Source organism: Peromyscus leucopus, chromosome 10 (genome assembly GCF_004664715.2).
Source record: "Peromyscus leucopus breed LL Stock chromosome 10, UCI_PerLeu_2.1, whole genome shotgun sequence".
NCBI classification, from domain to species: Eukaryota; Metazoa; Chordata; class Mammalia; order Rodentia; family Cricetidae; genus Peromyscus; species Peromyscus leucopus.
The window spans coordinates 3,885,259-3,899,108 of NC_051071.1; the positions used below are offsets into that span (position 1 = coordinate 3,885,259).

Genomic DNA, 13,850 nt, shown 5'->3' on the forward strand with positions numbered 1-13,850 from the left:
TGGCTCACAACCATCTATAATAAGATCTTGTGCCCTCTTCTGGCCTGCAGGCATACATACAGGCAGAACACTATACAAAATAAATAAATAAATCTTTAAAAATATGTTCAACCTACTTTTTATATTTGCTACATTAAAAAAATTTTTCAAACTATTTTTAGTATTGGTATACTTACTACTATTAAGTTTGAAAAAAGAATAACCATTGACCTTTCTCTTTTAAAACATTATTTAGTGTGTAGTAGAGGTAGGGTGAGTGGGGGAGTGGCCTGGCTAGTGGGGGAGTGGCCTGGATGGGGATACATGCATGCCACAGCATGAGGGTGAAGGTCAGAAAACAACTTTCAAGAGTCTGTTTTCTTCTTCAACCATGATGGTTTCGGAAATCAAACCCAGGTCAGCCATCTCACTAGCCCCATCGTATGCCTTCTTTCATATGTGTGTGTTAGACTATGTATGTCTCCTTTCACCATGTGGGTCCCAGGGATTGAATTCAGATGGTCAGGCTTGTAGGCCTATATTAGCGAAGCTATCTCACAGGCACCTGAACATTTTAATGAGGGTTTCCTTTATCATTTTTCAATTGCTCTGGCTTTTCTCCACCTTCACAAGCATCTGCCAAGTAAGGCCTCCTTTATACCTGCCTTGTTTCTTTAGCAATACAGGGTATGTTAGGCAAGCACTTGGCCACTATACTGTACTCCAGCCCCTCTGCTTTGTACGTTTGGCAATAGAAAAGAAAATGAAACATCAGATTATGACAAAGAAGTCAGTATGGCCCCTCAAAAACTGTGGCAGCACAAAAGGATGAATGACTTAAGTTGTAGTTGGTACCTTGCTTACAAAATGACAACTAAGCATCACAAGCCCCAAAAGAAATTCATCATTTAATTTAGCACTTGAATATTTCATTTTCTGTCTTTCTTTTGCTTTGAGACTTTTGGTTTTGTTCTGAGACTTGCTCATGCTATATAATCCTGGGTGGCCTGGAACTTGGTATAATAGCCTAGGCTGGCCACAAACTCATGATCCTCTCCATCATCTCCCTAGTGCAGAAATTACAGGTGTATAACACCATGCCTAATAACTCATCTCCATTTATTCATTAGTTAATATAAAATCTTTAATGTCAACCTTAGAGGTTTTCTTTTTATTTACCATGCATCTACAAAGGATCCCCCTTCACCACTCAATGGTGACTCCAAGAGCAACTCAAAAAGCCAATGAAGCTTCCGGGGATCTCTGCTTTCCTGTGTTGAAGATATAAATTAATAATTAGGCAAAAGAATTAACTCTGTAAATCAATCACACTCAATTATATTACAAGTAAGTATGTAAGAAACAATCCAACTAAAATTGGGGAGTCAAGTAGAAATTTAGTTATTATTTTTGATAATAGAGAGAATATTAGCAAAATAGACAACTTAAACAGAAGCACATAAGCAACAGGCACAGGTGGTATTAACAACACACATAACAATTACATGGCTTTTACTATGTGTAAACTACATTTCCCAAAACATGGTTTGATGTGTAGATTTCAAAATGTATTACTATGACAAAATAGACATCAGAACCAGAGTTATACTCAGGGGCTGCTGGGAAGGCACCATCAATTATAAATAACAAAAGGCATGAATGAACTGTCAAGGCTCCAAGGGGACAAAGGATCTAATACAATATAAAAGCACAATACCCCATAAGGTAAACAAGCAGAATGTGTGCTTACACATGATGTGGCTATGCAGGTTCCCCAGTCGTTGTAAGTCTCCACTGTCATGTTGGACAGCGCTGTTCTCAGCAGCGGACATAGGAGCTCCCAAAGCTTCTCCACCTTCTCAAAGTAAAACATAGGAATGTTAGTAGCGAACAACATTATGAAATTAGCTCCTGGAAATACATACACACAAACAGGACAGGACTTTGTAGATTACCCAAGTAAGGGATCTTACTAGGTTACAACTCATATAATGTAGTATATAAGTTATATATGACATATAGTGTATAGTTCAATTTATTTCTCAGAATATCATTCAGAAAAGAGGGGAAACTTTATATGGTTCCTTATAAAATCTTTCCTACAGGGTAAAATTTTAAAAAACAAACAAAAACTTTTGAATAATACAGCTAACACACTGGGCAAAAGAAAACCTGAGTAGGAAGTATGGGTGCTCCAATATGACACACTTTAGGTGTGACCTTCAATTCAAATTGTGACAATCAAGGACTGAACATGTTTGTGGTTCCAAAAGTCCAATGAGCACACAAACCACACTTGTGATCTTGAAAAAGATAGACTTTGATTAATCTCAAGGAGAAACTGACACTTTCCTTTTCCAACAACTTCACACGCAATAACCGCACTGCACAGTCATGCACTTCAGTTTTAAAAGAACAAATAGGGAGGTAGTATTCAAGATAAAAAGTACCAGACAGAGTTGTTTTTTTTTAAAAACGTGTTTTGGAAAAGCAAATTCAACAGCAGTTCTACTAAGAGAGGATGTGTGTGTTATGTTTAAATCTCCTTTTTGAAAGAAACCAGTTTTTGGGGTTTTGTTTTTCCTTAAGATTTCATTTATTTTAAGCTAGGAGTGGTGGTACACACCTTTAATCCTAGCAGTGTTTCATGTATCCCTGGCTATCCTCAAACTTGCGATGTAGCAGAGGATGACTTTGAATTTTTGATCTTCTTGCTTTCCACCTCCAGAATGTTTAGGCCCATATATCACCAAGTCTTAGGATCTAACAGAGGGCTTTGTGCATGACAAAACACCCTACCAACTGAAAACACATCACCAGGTTCCATTTTTTGGCACATTTTATGGAGTTGAACTTTTCATATTTCAGGAAGTAATATCATAAATATGATGTTGTTTGCTACTTTTTTTTTCCTGTTCTTCAGACAAGGTCTCATGTAGCCCAGGCTGGCCTTGAACTCTAGCTCCTCCTGCTACTGCTTCCCCATTCCTGGTATTCTAGTATGTGGTGGATAAACAAATCCCAAAAGGAAACAAAACCCTCCACAAATGGATGACATCATCACCTTCTCAAATGTCCAATGCTTAGAACCTCTGATTAAACCAGCTATAATTTCTGCAACACATCTCTGGGTACTTTCATGAGAATCTGCAACCAAACGTTCTAAATGGGGCTTTAGAACAGGCAGAAAGGCATCATCAAAATTTCTAAATATACCCTATAAAAACAAAGACAAAGTTAATTCAGTATTGAAATGGCTATTATCTTGATAATTAAGTTTGAAATTACTGTATACATTATTCTACCCATTAGAATTTAAATTCTTTAATAACATTAGTTATAATGGTAAGATATTGCAACTTTATATTAAAATACATTTTTGTTTCTAGTGCCATCAATAATTTAAAAGTTTGCCTTTAATAAAGCCACAGTAAGTATTACTTTAATTTCATATTTAATTTCAGTATCACTTTAGACTAAAGAAGATAATAGGTAAGTTCAAATTTTAATCAAATAGTTGAAACTTATAAGTATATAAACTGATAATCACTAAACTTTATAAAAAGAGTACATGAAGCACAATTACCTTAAAGAGGCAAAAACGCCGAGGACTAAACTTATCTCTTCCTTTTCTGTCTTCTAAAGATAGAAAAGTAATTAACTGCTCGACAAACTTGGGGTCAGAAAAACGATCATACACAATCTGTTCTGCCTACAAATTTGAAAAAAAAGAAAAAAAGAAAAAGAACAATGTTCAGAGCTTAAAACCTACTTAAGAGCACACAATTCTGAAAAAGGTAAAATAATATTTTAAGACTTTATTAACTACACAAGTATAGTTTGTTCTGGTTAATTTTCAATATCCACAGAAGAGCCAGGTGGTGGTGGCAGTGGCGGCGGCGGCAGCAGCAGTGGCAGTGGCAGCGCAAGCCTTTAATCCCAGCACTCGGGAGGCAGAGGAAGGCGGTTATCTGTGAGTTTGAGGCCTGCGTGGGCTACAGTGAGTTCCAGGAAAGGTGTGATGCTACACAGAGAAACCCTATCTCGAAAAATCAACAAAACAAAACAAAACAAAAAAACCCCACAGAGGCAGGCAGGCAGGCGTGGCAGCGGGTGGCGGCTGAAACACAGTTGCAATAAAGACCAGAAACTGAGCTATTACCCACTAAAGAGTTAGTGAAAACAAGCTCTTAATCAAGAGCTTGGAACAGGGATGCCTTTAATCCCAACACCCAGGGAAGGAGCCATCTCTGTGGGACAGAACCAGAACGGATCTGAACACTCTGTCTGAGGCCAACCAGGGCCCAGCTGCTGATCCTGTGAAACCCAACAACTTCGAAAACCCAATTGCTGTGGGATGTTCTGTATGGCCAATGTGTTGCTCTGATTGGTTGGTAAATACAACACTGATTGGAGAGTAATCAGGCAGGAGGAAGTATAGGCGGGACAAGGAGGAGAATTCTGGGAAATGGAAGGCTCTGAGTCAGAATCACTGCCAGCCCCTGCGAGGACAATCTCCATGTGAAGATGCCGGAAAGCCACGAGCCACGTGGCAAGTGGATTTATGGAAATGGATTATTTTAAGCTATAAGAACAGTTAGTAAGAAGCCTGCCACGGCCATACAGTTTGTAAGCAATATAAGTCTCTGTGTTTACTTGGTTGGGTCTAAGCAGCTGTGGGACTGGTGGTTGACAAAGATTTGTCCTGACTGTGGGCAAGGCAGGAAAACTCTACCTACACCCAACAACTTGGAGGTGTTGGTGAGACTACCCTGCTCAGCTGAAATCCATCCGGGAGAGGATTCAGAACCCTACAGTTTGAAGTCTGAGGAAACAAGATCAGCTGAGGACTTGACAAATGAACAAAACGTGACCTGAGAACACAGAAGACGCCACCCAACCATGGAACCAGATCACCAGAATCGTAAGTATACACTTCATGACTGAGAACAGGTAAGCTTCCATCTCCAGACCGATGGATCAGGTCCCTAGCCCCTAGCCCCTACCCATTGGAGTCCCAGAGACCAGACAGCTACCTTTCCCTGCTCCCCCACCAAAAAAAAAATACCCCCAAAAAACTAACCCCTACAAACTTAACAACCACTGAAACTATCAGCACACCCTGCACCAACTGGGAACAACTGCTCCCAGAGACAGAACCCATTAATACTGATTTGACTAAGCTGCTCCAGAAGAAACAGAGCCCAACAGCACCAATTTAACCAAGAACTAGTGAACCAAGACTAAAAATTAGAACAAGAGAGGCACCTTCAGATACAGACACTGCCTGCACCGAGCAGAGTAAGAGATGAGTAGATGCCAGTGCAAAAATACAGACAACAACATAAAGATCTATACAACAATACCAGAACCTAGTGATTCTACACCTGGAAGACCTGAACATACCAAGACAGAAGAAACAGAAGAAATCAATCCTAAAAATGACTTTAAGATGGTGGGTGATAAAGGCCCTTAAAGAAGAAATAAAAAATTCCCTTAAAGAGGAAATGAAAAACTCTATCAAAGAGGATATAAAAAATTCCCTTAAAGAAATGGAAGAAAAAACAAACAAAAAATGGAAGAAATCAAAGAAAGCCAAGAAGAAGCAATTAAACAGATGAAAGAAACATACCAAGATCTGAAAAATGAAATTGAGACAATAAAGAAAACACAAGCTGAGGGAATGCTGGAAATAGAAATCCAAACTAAATGAAAAGAACTACAGAAACAAGCACAACCAACCGAATGCAAGAATGGAACAGAGAATCTCTGACACTGAAGACACAATAGAGAAAATAGATTCGTCAGTCAAAGAAAACACTAAAAACAAAAAAGTCGTAACACAAAACCTCCAAGTAATTGGGGATACCAGGAAAAGACCAAACCTAAGAATAATAGGGATAGAAGGAGAAGAATACCAACTCAAAGGCACAGAAAATATATTCAACAAAATCATAGAAGAAAACGTTCCTAACCTAAAAAAAGAAATACCTATGAAGATACAAGAAGCTTACATAACACCGAATGGGCTGGATCCAAAAAAGAGTCCCCTTGCTTAATCAAAACACTAAACACACAGAACAAAGAAAAAATATTAAGAGCCACAAAGGAAAAAGACCAAGTAACATATAAAGGCAGACCCATCAGAATAACATCAGACTTCTCAATAGAGACTATGAAAGCTAGAAGATCATGGACAAATCTCATGCAGACACTAAGAGACCACGGATGCCAACCCAGACTATTACACCCAGCAAAACTCTCAATCACCATAGTCAGAGTAAACAAAATATTCCAGGATAAAACCAGATTTAATCAATACCTGTCCACAAACCCAGCCCTACAGAAAGCACTAGAAGGGAAAATCCAACCCAAAGAAGCTAAACACACCCATGAAAACTCAGGCAATACATAATCTAACACCAACAAACACCAAAGAAAGACAACAAAACACAACCACAAAAAACAACAGGAATTAACAATCACTGGTCATTAATATCCATCAATATCAATGGTCGCAACTCACCTGTAAAAAGACACAGACTAACAGAATGGATAAGAAAACAGGATCCATCCTTCTGTTGCATACAAGAAACACACCTTAACTTCAAAGACAGACACTACCTCTGAGTAAAGGGCTGGGAAAAGGCTTTCCAAGCAAATGGACCTAAGAAACAAGCTGGTGTAGCTATCCTAATATCTAATAAAATAGACTTCAAACTAAAATCAATCAAAAGAGATCAGGATGGACATTACATATTTATCACAGGAAAAATCCACCAAGATGAAGTTACGATTCTGAACATTTATGCCCTAAATACAAAAGCACCCACATTCATAAAAGAAACATTACTAAAACTTAAAATGCACATCCAACCCCACACATTAGTAGTGGGAGATTTCAACACACCACTCTCACCAAAAGACAGATCTACCAGACTGAAACTTAACAAAGAAATAAAGGACCTAACAGATGTTATGACTCAAATGGACTTAATAGATATCTACGGAACACTCCATCCTAACACAAAAGAATATACCTTCTTTTTAGCACCTCATGGATCTTTCTCAAAAATTGACCACATGCTTGGTCACAAAACCAATCTCGACAGATACAAAAAAGTTGGAATAACCTCCTGTGTTCTATCAGACCACCATGTCTTAAAGTTAGAATTCAACAACAACAAAAATTATAGAAAGCCTACAATCTCATGGAAACTGAATAATGCCCACCTGAAACATCAATGAGTCAAGGAAGAAATAAAGAAAGAAATTAAAGATTTTCTAGAATTCAATGAAAATGAAAGTACAACATACCCAAACTTATGGGACACTATGAAAGCAGTGCTAAGAGGAAAATTCATGGCTCTAAATGCACACATAAAGAAGATGGAGCAATCCCATACCAATGAATTAACAGCACAACTGAAAGCTCTAAAACAAAAAGAAACAAACTCACCCAGGAGAAATAGACGCCAGGAAATAATCAAATTGAGGGGTGAAATCAACGAAATAGAAAACAAGAGAATACAAAAAATTAATGAAACAAAGAGTTGGTTCTTTGAAAAAATTAACAAGATAGACAAACCCCAAGCCAAATTAACCAAAAGGCAAAGAGAAAGTACCCAAATTAACAAAGTCAGAAATGGAAAGGGAGACATAACAACAGACAACAAGGAAATCCAAAGAATCATCAGATCATACTTCAAAAACCTGTACTCCACAAAAATGGAAAATCTGGAAGAAATGGACAATTTTCAGGATAGATATCACATACCAAAATTAAATCAAGACCAGATAAACCATTTAAATAGACCAATAACCCCTAAAGAAATAGAAACAGTCATCAAAAGTCTCACAACCAAAAAAAGCCCAGGATCAGATGGTTTCAGTGCAGAATTCTACCAGACTTTCAAAGAAGAACTAATACTCTTCAAATTGTTTCACACAATAGAAACAGAAGGAACACTACCAAACTCTTTTTATGAGGCTACAGTTACCCTGATACCTAAACCACACAAAGATGCAACAAAGAAAGAGAATTACAGATCAATCTCCCTCATGAACACTGATGCAAAAATATTCAACAAAATACTGGCAAACAGAATCCAAGCATACATCAAAAAAATTATCCATTATGACCAAGTAGGACTCATCCCAGGGATGCAAGGGTGGTTCAACATATGAAAATCTGTCAATGTAATACACCATATAAACAAACTGAAAGAAAAAAAACAAACACATGATCATCTCATTAGATGCTGAAAAAGCCTTTGACAAAATCCAACACCCCTTCATGATAAAGGTCTTAGAAAGACCAGGAATACAAGGAACATTCTTAAACACAATAAAGGCAATTTACAGCAAGCCAACAGCCAAGATCAAATTAAACGGAGAGAAACTCAAAGCGATACCACTAAAATCAGGAAAAAGACAAGGCTGTCCACTCTCTCCATATTTATCCAATATAGTACTTGAAGTTCTAGCTAGAGCAATAAGACAACAAAAGGAGATCAAAGGGATACAAATTGGAAAGAAGTCGTCAAACTTTCACTATTTGCAGATGATATGATAGTATACATAAGTGACCCCAAAAATTCTACCAGGGAACTCCTACAGTTGATAAACTCCTTCAGTAAAGTGGCAGGATACAAGATCAACTCAAAAAAATCAGTAGCCCTCCTATACACAAATGATAAAAGGGCTGAGAAAGAAGTCAGAGAAACATCACCCTTTACAATAGCCATAAATAATATAAAATACCTTGGGATAACACTAACTAAACAAGTGAAGGACCTTTTTGACAAGAACTTTAAATCTCTAAAGAAAGAAATTGAAGAAGATATCAGAAAATGGAAAGATCTCCCATGCTCATGGATAGGTAGGGTTAACATAGTAAAAATGGCAATCTTACCAAAAGCAATCTACAGATTCAATGCAATCCCCTTCAAAATTCCAATACAATTCTTCACAGACTTGGAAAGAAAAATACTCAACTTCATATGGAAAAACAAAAGACCCAGGATGCTAAAAGAATCCTGTATGATAAAGCAACCTCTGGAGGCATCACCATCCCTAACCTAAAGCTCTACTATAGAGCTATAGTAACCAAAACACCTTGGTACTGGTATAAAAACCGACATACAGACTAATGGAATTGAATTGAAGACCCTGACATTAATTCATGCACATATGAATACCTGATCTTTGACAAAAAAGCCAAAACTATACAATGGAAAAAAGAAAGCATCTTCAACATATGGTGCTGGCATAACTGGATGTCAATATGTAAAAGATTACAAATAGATCCATATCTATCACCATGCACAAAACTCAAGTCCAAGTGGATGAAAGACATCAACATAAATCCAGTTACACTAAACTTAATAGAAAAGAAAGTAGGAAGTACTCTTGAACGCATTGGCACTGGAGACCACTTCCTAAATATAACACCAACAGCACAGACCCTGAGCACAACAATAAATGGGACCTCTTGAAACTGAGAAGCTTTTGCAAGGCAAAAGACACGGTCAATAAGACAAAAAGACAGCCAACAGAATGGGAAAAGATCTTCACCAACCCCACATCTGAAAGAGGATTGATCTTCAAAATATATAAAGAACTCAAGAAACTAGACATAAAAATACTGAACAATCCAATTGAAAAATGGGCTAAACAGCTAAACAGAGAATTCACAAAACAAGAATCACAAATGGCTGAAAGACATTTAAAGAAATGCTCAACATCCTTAATTATCAGAGAAATACAAATCAAAATGACTCTGAGATACCACCTTGCACCTGTTAGAATGGCTATGATCAAAAACACTAATGACAGTCAATGTTGGAGAGGATGTCAAGCAAAGGGAACACTCCTCCACTGTTGGTGGGAATGCAAGCTTGTACAACCACTGTGGAAATCAGTATGGCGGTTTCTCAGAAAATTAGGAATCAAACTACTGCAAGACCCAGCCAGCCATACCACTCTTGGGCATATACCCAAGGAATGCTGATTCATACCACAAAGATACATGCTCAACTATGTTCATAGCAGCACTATTTGTAATAGCCAGAACCTGGAAACAACATAGATGCCCGTCAACTGAAGAATGGATTAAGAAAATGTGGTACATATACACAATGGAGTACTACTCAGCAGAGAAAAACAATGAAAGCATGAAATTTGCAGGCAAATGGATGGAACTAGAAAAAATCATCCTGAGTGAGTAACCCAAACCCAGAAGGACAAACATGGTATGTACTCACTCATAAGTGGATTCTAGATATAAAATAAAGAACTATCAGACTACAACCTACAGAACCATGGAGAGTATATATATATATATATATAGCATGGGGGACCCTAGAACGACTGTAGCTTATAATAAGTTTTAGTTTTACTCAATTACTGAGCAAACCTCAATGAAACATTTCACAATGAAAATGGGAGTACATACTGTATGAAGCTGATAATAGAAAGTTGGATAAACTGATTAATTTGAGAAAGTGAAAAATGAAAAAAACAACAACAACAAAAAAAAACCAAAGAAAAGAAAGAAAAAGGTGAACTCTTTAAAACGGAGTCAAACAAACCTATTTTGCTGGAGTAAAAAAAGGGGGAACTGGGGACTCATCATTCTTCTCGACAGTCTATTCTTTCCCTTGTTTTATATATTTTAAAATTTTTATCAGTGGTTTCTGCTGGAGTACCCACTGCAGATAAGCACTGGAGGTTTCCTGTTGTAAATCACCCTCTCGAACTATGGAAGGATCTTTCTACTAGCACTTGTTGTTGGTGTGAGCCCAGGATTCTGTTTATATCTTTCCTCAGGACAATGAGGTTCCTCTTTGGATTCCTGAGTGCTGTGTTTGCCCTGTGACTGCTGCTGAAACCCACCATGACAGAGACCTATTGGGCCTTAATGAAAAGCTCTCCACTTCCGATGCCAATGGGGATTGATAGCCCAATATGGCCAGCTTTGTCAAGCATTAACATAAGCCTAGGAACTGGAGCCTTGCTTTTGGATTCCCCAGAAAAGTTGCCAGCATAAGTTCTGCTGGGATCAAGAAAAATGGGCCTTGGCGGTTCGTGTTCCTAGAGTTGTACCCATGCCAGTGGATGTCCACACGCTTCAGAAGAGAATGTGACATTGCTGCTGCTGTTGTCGCTGTTATAGCAGTAGTGGCCACCACTGCTACTGTTTCTGGGATTATCATTTCATAATTGCTTACTACAGCTAGCACAGTGGAGACCCTGGCAACAAAAGTAGCTACAACAGTTAATTAATCTTTCATTCTATTGGGCATGATAAATTTAATTCAATAGTTATATACATTTCGATTGGCTTTGAAAATTATAATATAAACTCAAGTTCCATTTGCTTTTGGGATACCATCTTACAAGGACTCCAATTTGCAGCAAGGCTCATTAAGGAAGGGAATGGCTCAGTTGCCTTTAGCCTACTGGCTATGGGTGGAATAGGACTTCTGTTGGTCTTTTCTGTGTCGAACACACAGATTGCAAGCCCAGTGCCACTTTGAGATCTTTGGCAGTAGTTAACTCTGCAACTCACACACGATTGAGCCTGTATTATCATACATATGAGTATTCAGAGACAGGTAATACCTGGGGGGATCTCACCAACCTAAGACAGAAACGCCTGTGTGGCCTGCGCCAGCGTCTCTATGACGGGTAAGGTGACCTGCTGACTTCCCATGCGACCTAAGTCAGAAGCTCATTTTTTAGTAAAAGGGGGATCTGTAGGGCCCTGGCCCCCTGTTTTGGGTAATGGTTGCCTTGCTTGCTGACCTTGACCTTGATATCCTCCCTATGCTAATTCCCTGCCGGGTTCCACCCTCCTGAATGCTTAAGGGAAGTTTGTTGTCTATGTATCCTGCATAATGGGCATTAACAGCTTAGATGCAAGATTGTAAAACATAGGTAGTGAACTTCTGCCCTCCGGGGTTCTCCCATTGTACTGTAAGCCTGTATTTAAGAAAACTTCCCTCCTTCAATAAACAGCATTCGGCATTAAAAAAAAATAATGAAAAAAAATCCACAGAAACTACAGTAATTTCTAGAACCAAAATAGTATACAACTAGATGCAAAACTAAAATGCAACTCGAAGAATATTAAGTTTTTTTCTCTTTACTTCCTTGGGTTTGGATATCATCTCTCATACTATGAATTAAAACAAAAAATGATCGTTTAGCTTGGGAAATGAGGGCTAACACTTCTGTGCCAGCTGTGTGCAATTTATACAAACTTTCTAACTATAAACCAAATTCCAACAAACGGTTTCAGGCTATTCAGAATCTAGAAACAAAAAGTGACTTGAAGAAAACTTAGCTTTTAACCTAATTAGATTTCAAGTAATAATGAGATACGTTCAATGAAGAAAAAAAATTTGTTTCCTTTTTGTGGCTTTTTTTCTTTCTTTCCTTTTGTTCAGTCAATTATAGGCTGTCTTATTCTACAGTCCAGACTGGCCTTGAACTCTGCAACAGCATTGAGTGTAGACATTACACACATACCCTACCATACCTAGCTTAACTAAAATGTTTGACTTTAAAATCTACATATCTGGGCTGAAGAGATGACTCAGTGGTAAGAATGGCACCATTCTTCCTGAAGACCTGAGTTGTTCCCAGCATCCATGTCAGACAGCTCACTACTTATAATCCTAGTTCCAGGAGAATCAAATACTTCTTACCCCATGTACACTTATACCCAGGTGTACATACTCATACACATATAGGTAATCTTAAAAAAATCTAAACATCTATTTCCTGAGAAGTCATGATTTATACACAATGGAAACCTGAATTAGTTATTATCTTTGCTCAAGAGCCTTTTCTCATCTAGAACTACCACAAGAAATCAGCTGTAAACTATACAGAGTAGTACCCAATGGAGTGCTGAACACAGTAGTAACTTGAGAGCAACCCTGGGAAATGTTGATAGCAGTGTCAACTAGCACCTGAGTGATGGGACAATAGCATACATTTTACCTGTATTTATGATGTACTACACTGAAATACAAGAATGGGGCTAAAAACAAAAAGACTTGACTAAGATGGGGCTAAATCAGTAGAGTAGCTAAGATGCAATTAAAACCACACTGAAATGAATGCTTACCTCTGTCATATCCTCCCTGCTTCTGCCGAGCTTAGGCTGCTCTTCCACACCGGCATACACAACCATATTCCTACACAGGATGAGTTTATATTTAGAACATGAACAGAAGAAAATAATACAGCTTCAAGAGTAAAATGTTAGGAGGAACTTTTATTGAACTCTGATTAGAATGAAGTTTAGGGATATGAGTAGACTGTAATAGTCTCTGCTTTAAAAGTCTACAGATCCTAATCACCTGGTGACATAAATTATTGGATTCAACAATGAAAGCAAAGTGCTTCTGGTTTAGACAAGGGTGTTATCATTAACATGTAGGAACAAAATTTAGAGAAGCTGTTAAGAACCTCTTTATTCATACAGCACAGTATTAAGCAAAAACTCAGGACTATAGTAGAAGTGGGAGGAAATGAAGGACAACATTGGCAGGAGCAAAAGAAAGCAAGGAAGAAAGAAGGAAAAGACCTTTAAGTGCCTCTGAACCTAGAAATCTAATCTAACAAAACAAAGTTCACAAAAAAGAAAACAATATTTAATGATAATGTGGGGTGAACTGTGACTTACTTTGGCCAGTTGTAGTATCCCCAGTGAGTTTTTTCAACAAAGCAACTTGACTCCCATTCCTTTTTTGTTCTTGGTATATTTTTGCTATCGTAATGTAACCAATGATTATCAGGTCTATCGCCAGCAAGAATTTTGGTGGGTTTAGGACAACCACCTAAAGAAAAGGCATTCA

General features: G+C 37.9%; 1 protein-coding gene across 4 annotated transcripts in view; it reads right to left on the minus strand.

Annotated features, from left to right (window-relative positions):
* The window catches only part of Psme4 (proteasome activator subunit 4), a 132,487-nt gene that overhangs the window by 26,036 nt on the left and 92,601 nt on the right, over nucleotides 1-13,850 (minus strand). For all 4 annotated transcript variants that reach the window (XM_037208900.1, XM_037208902.1, XM_028860872.2 and 1 more), the window contains 6 exons: nucleotides 13,679-13,832; nucleotides 13,118-13,187; nucleotides 3,566-3,691; nucleotides 3,044-3,196; nucleotides 1,730-1,834; nucleotides 1,159-1,250 (listed from right to left, as the gene is read on the minus strand). In XM_037208900.1, coding sequence (XP_037064795.1) covers nucleotides 1,159-1,250; nucleotides 1,730-1,834; nucleotides 3,044-3,196; nucleotides 3,566-3,691; nucleotides 13,118-13,187; nucleotides 13,679-13,832 — 700 coding nt within the window. The remainder of the gene's footprint in view (nucleotides 1-1,158; nucleotides 1,251-1,729; nucleotides 1,835-3,043; nucleotides 3,197-3,565; nucleotides 3,692-13,117; nucleotides 13,188-13,678; nucleotides 13,833-13,850) is intronic.